Below are 7,746 nucleotides of genomic sequence, written 5' to 3' on the forward strand. Positions count from 1 at the left end.
CATCAAGGTCATTGAAGACCCTGTGCCCTTTAATGTCCATGGTAGACAAGGCTTGGCAAGCTTTCATCGTCATTGGTGAAACGATAACTATCTTTCCATGTTAAAATACTTAAAGCATTGAATTCAATTAAATTTTGCATGTATATCCAACTTGTGAGAGGTTGCTCTCTCTCTCTCTCACACACACACACACACACACACACTCTCACACTCACACTCACACTCACACTCACACTTTTCCAAGTCAAAGAGCTTGAAAGATATATGTACCCAATTCAAAAGTCATTGAAGGATGCACAAAGATAATGAGCATACGCAGAAAGCATATAAGCGTGCTTTTGAAAGAGGATCATGCAAGAATGGCGAGCTATGAAATTTTATAAATAGAGCGAGACACGAGCTTGAAGGGGACGCACGTAAGTCTGTCAACAAAAAAGCAGCGTGCTATATTAAAAAGGGAGGGAGGGAACCTACCAGGTTCAATGCCATGAGTGTGATTGAGTTGGCTACTTTGAAGCAGGGCGGTGTGATGATGATGGAGAGCAGCAGCAGCAGGCAGCGATGGCTCTTGGCCTTCATCGCTGCTCTGGCTATGTGGGTGGCCGCAGACCCACTGGGCATGGGCCCCTTGGGCGATTTCGCTCACCACTACCGCCCCATGACCCACCCTCTTGCCTCCTACCACGAAGTCATGTCCTCCTGGCCTCGTGACCCCGCCAGTCGCCTCCAGACCGCCATCATCCACTCGCAAGGCCCCCATATCCATGGTCCTGAATCCCTCATCTTCGACACCCATGGTTTTGGACCTTATGCTGGCCTTGCCGATGGCCGGGTTGTCCGCTACTCCTCCTCAAACTCGTCCTGGGACCTGTTCGCCGTACCTTCTCCTCGATGGTAAGCATGTCCAACGCTCGGTAGCATGTAGAGCTGTGTGTGGATGATGAGCTTTAACTATTCATGTATGTATTCCTACCTATCTGCAATGCATGTTAGTTCCTTGTGTTAGACAGAGCAAACGCCACTATTTATGCATTGATGATGAGGTAGCATGTGCTTATATGCACACACACAATTGAGCTCTTTGCCACAGCAGTGTTAGCACCCTATATGCACTCACATAAGTAAACTATTTGGCTGAAGAATGATAGCACCCCATCTTGCTTTTGACTGTCTCATTGTACAAAGCGACAAATTGCCCAGTTTGATGCATATGTGCTTTTGCAAACTCGTTCTGGATTGGCAGTTGCTTGTCAATCCTGTTGGATACCGATGTTGAGCTCTTTGCCTCATACGGATGGTGCAGGAATACAAGCTGCCTCACTAGCCCAAGCAACTCATCGACGAGAGCCGAACGCACAGAATATGAGGAGCGGTGTGGCCGCCCATTGGGGCTGCGATTCAACAAGGCCAATGACAATCTCTACTTTGCTGATGCCTATTATGGCCTTTTGGTAGTTGGTCCAGAAGGTGGAGTTGCAACGGTCCTTACTCAGCAAGCTGGGACACCGACACAACCAATCAAGTTTGCGAACGACTTGGACATCCACTCTAATGGATCCATATTTTTCACAGATAGCAGCACCCGCCACAATCGATTGTATGAGCACATATGGCTACTAGCTACTCTTAACATCTCTCACATGTTCGATCAACGCAAGCATATAAATTTTGACAATGTCTGTGATGCAGAGATCATCAAAGAATCTTGCTTGAAACCGAAAACACTGGAAAGCTGCTGAGATATGATCCAAGCACCAGTGAGACATCAGTGATCCTCACCGGTTTAAACTTCCCCAATGGAGTCCAGCTCTCGGAGGACGAGTCTTTTCTTCTCCTCACCGAAACAACAAATTGCAGGCATATATATTTGCCCCTTTTTTTTCATGATTCTGATTTCTAGCAACGCCTTGCTGATGATCTTCAGGGGATTCTTGTTTTGCCCAGAGTGCTCAAGTATTGGCTTGAGGGGCCAAAGAAGGGGAGCTTGGAGGTCTTTGCAAATTTGCCCGGATTCCCTGACAATGTGAGAATGAATGCAAAGGGACAGTATTGGGTTGCAATCGACTGTTGTCGAACCCGCCTTCAAGAGATCTTCAGTACCAGGCAATCTCACTATCTTTGTGAGCTTGCATGTTTGTGTGTGTATTTGTGGGCTTCAGATATCTATACAATTTTAATTTCTTTTTGGGTAAAGATGAGAATTGCATTAGTTAAAAGTGTGGAAAGTTACAATTAAGCTTTGTAATGATCTTTGTATGCTTTTAATTTAGCTGTTTCTAGCCTAGGGTTCAGGTAATGTTTTCATTTGTTCTCTAAATTCTGTCAGCTTGTAACCCTACTTGATATGCTTGCAATGCATCCTCACAATCGTCTCTTCATGTAGGTTGTGGCTTCGACATGCGTTTTTCAAGTTACCGGTACCCATCCGTTGGCTCTACAAGATTGTAGGCATGCGAATGTATACGGTTATCACACTTTTTGATCATCAAGGGAACATCATCGACTCATTGGAGGATTACGAAGGACGGGCAGTCAAGCTCGTGAGTGAGGTGCAACAAAAAGACAACACTCTATGGATCGGTTCTGTCTATCACAAGCAAGTGGCAACCTTCCACTATGAGAACTGGGCTTGACATATAGAAAGACCATGTACAATACCCATTATACAGAAAATGTTTTGATCACATTTTAGATAATGTATAGGTAGCATCATCCTGTTCAAATCTTTTATATATTTCAATTTATTTTTCACATTTTGATTGACATTGAATAAGACTGCTCCGCTTACTAAATCAAGAGAAAACTATGAAACTTATACTCATATTTACAAAACCTTGTATTAACTTTTGTAGATATAATTGAAATTTCTGTATTTGAAGAATCCCTAGTGGATAAACCTTGTGTACCTCTTTTGAAAAGATTCCAATTGTGGGTTTGTGGATGCTTATGTAGCTCTTGTCAAAGGAACTCTTCTCATGCACATGCATTCAATTTCTCAACATAAATAAAAGATACATAAGAAAGTTATTTCAACAAGAGCTAAGCATGCAGAGGGCTTCGACAAAGATGGCTTCAGATATCTATACAGATTATACAAACCCTCTTTTTTATCGTGCTTGGAATTTGTTTGTTTATACAAAGAGGGTATAGATATCTATTTCAACAAAGAGGGCTTTAGATATCTAAGCGTTGTCGGGATGTGTGCGGTCTAGCTGGCAAGGTGCAGGACCTTTGGTTGTGAGAGTTCGTGATGAGAGTCACAGACACTTTAAGAAAAAACGTTTATGTAAAATCATCAACCTTCTTTCTAAGGGTGATTTAAAATGTAACTGTTCGTGACAACAAAGTCACAAACCCTCTTTCTTATCGTGCTTGGAATTTGTTTGTTGTTGTAGTTAAGATTATGATGAGAGGATTACCATCACACTCAACTTCACTTAAAAAGACCGACTAAAAACACTACAGTTTCAGCCATGAAACCTCAATGCTCATACAAGCACAATCTCAATTAAAACCCAAACCTCTTTCATGGTATCATGTAGCCTCGTCCCCAATTACATAGTCGTAGCATCAACCAGTTGAAAGGAATACACAAGCTTTCACCTTCACGGTGACGATTTTTTGATTTTGAGAGATTTATGAGCTTCTAAATTGAAGCCCGCACACCATTTTGATAAGAGGAAACCCTAATTCACTCCTCACAATCTCAAATACAAGATTGCCAAGAGGCGGGATGGCAACCATGGAAGCTATCGCCCAGTAGAAGAAAAATTGCTGGTTTTTTCAGTAAAAAGCAACCCTCTCTCTCTTCCCCGTGGCAATATGAGTTGATGTGTCAATATTTGGACCATTTTGTTACTTTTAGACCGAAACTAGATCATTCTCAGGTCATTTTTGACCCAAAAATGTTATTTTTGATGCGAAAAATTCTAAACGAAGTCAAAAAAATCCTAAATTTGTGGGATCACTCGCATAAGCATAAAATGCACAGATATGCATTCAATTTTCATCAATATATCATTTTGAATCACTTTCCATGCAATTTTACAACGTCGTCTGTTAGCTACTATTTTCGTCAGTTTTTGCTTGCATCAGTTTTTATAGGCGAGATGAGTGTGCCACCACGAAACACTTGTAATACATACATTGTCAAACCAAATTAAGCATCTTATCAAGTGAAAAAGCACGCAATGACACCACATCCAAGGCCACGATTCGTTGGATAGGTATGTACATGATAACGACAGCAATAGCTGCTTTAGCATATATCACAATATGTACATTATTGCTTTTCTTTCCATGCATTGAGAAGTGTCAAAAGTGAAGTGAATACATGCCACGACACGACATCCACCCCCTTCGAACCTGCACATTCTCCGGTATGTGCCAACTTGATTGCTTCTTTGTTTGCATACACCTCGATTGTAAACATCTAATAAGAGACACAACAAGAACATAGTTCCAACTTCAGCACAGTGATTCACAGATGACTGAGTCCATTGCAAAACCAGCGGCATCTATCAATCAAGAAAAGTTTATCAACAAAATGGTCAAGAGGTTAACTCCTCTTGTACAGTCTGATCCAGGGGAGCTTAAGTGGTGCGAAATTGAGAGAAAATGGACAAACCATTGACAAAGACATAGCTACATTACATATGTCATTGCACAATGTACTATGAGATACAGGGCCGTTTCTACTGCTTATATAGAGAGGGTTTCAATCCTTTCTCTAGGGTTATGAGTTATGAGGATCAAAGATGTCTTGGGCTATATCTACTTGAGGTACACATATATATAGACACTTTACTGGGGAGAGATAGATAGGCATAAGATTAGAGGAATATCCATCAAGAACATCAAAGAATTTCCCTCTATCTAAGGGCGTAAAAATACTTAAACAAAGTCCATAAGCATCATAATGTCCTCCTAGGTCATGTGGTAACATCAGATTCCCACATATGCCACATAGCATGAATTTCTAGTGAATTTGTATGACCCCCTCTAGTATCCAAAATTTGATCATGCATCTCTAAATCATCAAGCTCCATATTATCCATTACCTCATTTGGTGCGTCATAAGCTACATGCATAACTTCTCTTACACGCATGAAATCATGTAAAACCTCATCCAAGAATATCATAAGATCTACCTCATGCTCATCTTCTTCTTTCTGTAGGTCACATATCTCATTGTACTTTTGGAAACCCCTATCATAAGAAGCTTGAAATTCCTCTAGAGCATCATCTAAAAGAGCCATAAGCTCCATGTCCTCTTGTTCTTGTTCTCCCAATTCATGACATGATTGATATCTTCCAAAACCCTTGTTGTATGTGGCATGGAAACCATCCAAAGCGTCAGCCAAAAGATACATAAGATCCTCTTCAATGGGACCCTCTTGAGAGCATATGCCATGCTGCAATGGATCCTCATCACATGTGATATGCATATAGGCCATATTTCCTTCACAATTTTTCTCTACCATCACACCTTGTTTCAAGTACCTTTGTACTTCAATCTCACAAATATCAGCATGCTTCACAAAGATGGAAGTCAACTCTTTTTCCATTTCATCATCGTAACCCTTCCACTCATTAGTAGGAGTGGGTGGTTGCATATCAACTTGTATCCCCTCCAAAAAAGAGCCTGCGACTTTGAAATACATCTCATCCACGAATCCACAAGCATATGCATGTATCACATGGAAGAGCATTGGCATCACAAAAAGTATTATTTTCATTTGGAGATTTTTGAACCTCTTTGAAGCATGAACCAACTTCCAAATCACAATACTCTATGTTATCCTGGGTCATTACGTTTTGCATGTTTACATCTCCTTGGCTACATCCATGCTCTACCACATGCTTTGCAACATATTTGTCATCCTTTTCTTCATAACAAGACAATTTTTGCATAACTAATTCACCAAAAGCAGTGTAAGCATCACAAAAAGAAATCCATTCCAATGAACCCCCAATAGAAATTGAGCTCACATAAGCATCTTTTGAAGATTGAGTGCCATCCATAGTATCTTTGACTATAGGTCTATGTGCAAACTCCATAGCATCACAGAAGGAAGCACAATGCTCATGTGCCAAAACTGAGACACCAAGTTTTGCATAAACAACTTTGAGTATATCCTCATCTTTTTCATATAACAATGTTTTGTCCTGAGCTTCTAAATTGAAGCCCACACACCATTTTGATATGGGAAAACCCTAATTCACGACCCTCACGAGCTGATATAGAAGATTGCGAAGAGGCAGGACTGCAACACATATAGATTGGGCAACCATGGAAGATATTGCCCAGTAGAAGACAATTGCAGGTTTTTCAGTAAAAAGCAGCCCTCTCTATCTCTTCCCCATGGAAATATGAGCCAATGTGTCAATTTTTGGGCCATTTTGCCACTTTAGACCCAAACTCAGTCATTTTTAGCTCATTTTTGACCCCAAAATGCCATTTTTGATGCGAAAAATCCCAAACAAAGTCATAGAACTCCCTAAATTTATGGGATCACTCGCATAAGCATAAAACCCATAGATATGCATCATTTTTCATCAATATATCATTTTGGGTCACTTTTCATGCAATTTTGCAACAACGCCTGTTAGCTGCTATTTTCGACAATTTTTGCCCGCATCAGTCTTTATAGCTGAGATGAGTGTGCCACCATGAAACCCTTGGAATATGTACATTTTCAAACTAAATTAAGCATCTTATCAATTGGAAAAGCACGCAAAGGCACCACATCCAAGGCCACAATTCCTCGATAGGTATATACATGATAGCGACCGCAATAGCCGCTTTAGCATATAACAATATGTACATTACTCATTTTCTTTCCATGCATTGAGAAGTGTCAAAAGTGAGGTGGATGTTTTTATTTCACATTATGTACATTCCACGACACGACAGTGCAAGTCTGACCGACTTATTGAAGACTATTTTCCCCTTTTCAAAAATAGAAATTTGGAACTTCCAAGCGGATGTGGAGTCATCCAAAGTATAGGAGTATGAATATGGAGATTTAGACTCTTTTGGAGGCAAATTAATGTTCTAAGCCTTCATGCCAATCCACATGCCTACCTTGCCTCCCGTTTCCACCCACAATAAGCCAAATTTTTTCGTTTTCAATTCTTAGATGCACTTATAAAGTGGGACTCATCTTCTGCCACTTCCTTAACCATGAGTACACTTCCTTATAAAGTGGGACTCATCTTCTGCCACTTCCTTAACCATGAATACACTTCCTTACATACCTCATTGCCCTTTGACATGTGCTTTCTCTCTCTAGTATAGTCATTTTTAGAGAGGGAAAGACCATGGCAATGTCTAAATTATATCAAAATGAAATTTTGGTGACACAAACGAGTTTTGATGAGTACTGGATTACTTGATTTGGTAGTCGTGAAGTTGCTTGAGGAGTACAATATTGTGGCCAAGGAATTACACTTGCAAATCATGAAGAAAAAACTAGATTGGGATGATCTTAGCTATTTTCTCACCAAATGAGGAAGCAGTCTCATCTCTCAAGATAAGGTTTGAGTTTTGATTGTGATTGTGATTGCGAGTGTGTGTGAGATTGGGATTGGGACTGAGATTGAGACGTGATTGAGAGTGAGACACACTATCTGATCGATTGTAAAGCTTGTCAATCGTAAATTTGGTCGAAAATCATACACATGGATAAGCAACCACGTGTTTGCATATAGCATACATGTCCTGTGGGATTTACACCCAGGAAA

At 40.5% G+C, this 7,746-nt stretch overlaps 1 protein-coding gene and 1 pseudogene across 1 annotated transcript; one reads left to right on the top strand and one right to left on the bottom strand.

Moving 5' to 3' along the window:
• Window positions 1-394: 394 nt before the first annotated feature.
• Window positions 395-2,763, top strand: LAP3 (Calcium-dependent phosphotriesterase superfamily protein). Its single transcript, XM_086515779.1, has 5 exons — window positions 395-894; window positions 1,304-1,597; window positions 1,690-1,857; window positions 1,945-2,103; window positions 2,384-2,763. Exons 1-5 carry the CDS (start codon window positions 488-490, stop codon window positions 2,631-2,633), a joined length of 1,278 nt encoding a protein of 425 aa, XP_086371905.1. The 5' UTR covers window positions 395-487; the 3' UTR covers window positions 2,634-2,763.
• Window positions 2,764-4,931: 2,168 nt separating this feature from the next.
• Window positions 4,932-5,823, bottom strand: LOC147453656 (uncharacterized; annotated as a pseudogene).
• Between the last annotated feature and the right edge of the window lie 1,923 nt (window positions 5,824-7,746).

The sequence above is a fragment of the Adiantum capillus-veneris genome, chromosome 7 (genome assembly GCF_014529385.1).
Source record: "Adiantum capillus-veneris isolate H3 chromosome 7, ASM1452938v2, whole genome shotgun sequence".
Taxonomy (NCBI): Eukaryota; Viridiplantae; Streptophyta; class Polypodiopsida; order Polypodiales; family Pteridaceae; genus Adiantum; species Adiantum capillus-veneris.

What these genes read in the sequence shown, in the direction of transcription:
- LAP3 (XM_086515779.1), top strand. Translation starts at nt 488, where the DNA reads ATGAGTGTGATTGAGTTGGCTACTTTGAAGCAGGGCGGTGTGATGATG. An exon ending in AGCACCCGCCACAATCGATT is followed by an intron (nt 1,598 to 1,689) that starts GTATGAGCACAT and finishes TCTGTGATGCAG; the next exon opens with AGATCATCAAAGAATCTTGC. An exon ending in CAAGAGATCTTCAGTACCAG is followed by an intron (nt 2,104 to 2,383) that starts GCAATCTCACTA and finishes CTCTTCATGTAG; the next exon opens with GTTGTGGCTTCGACATGCGT.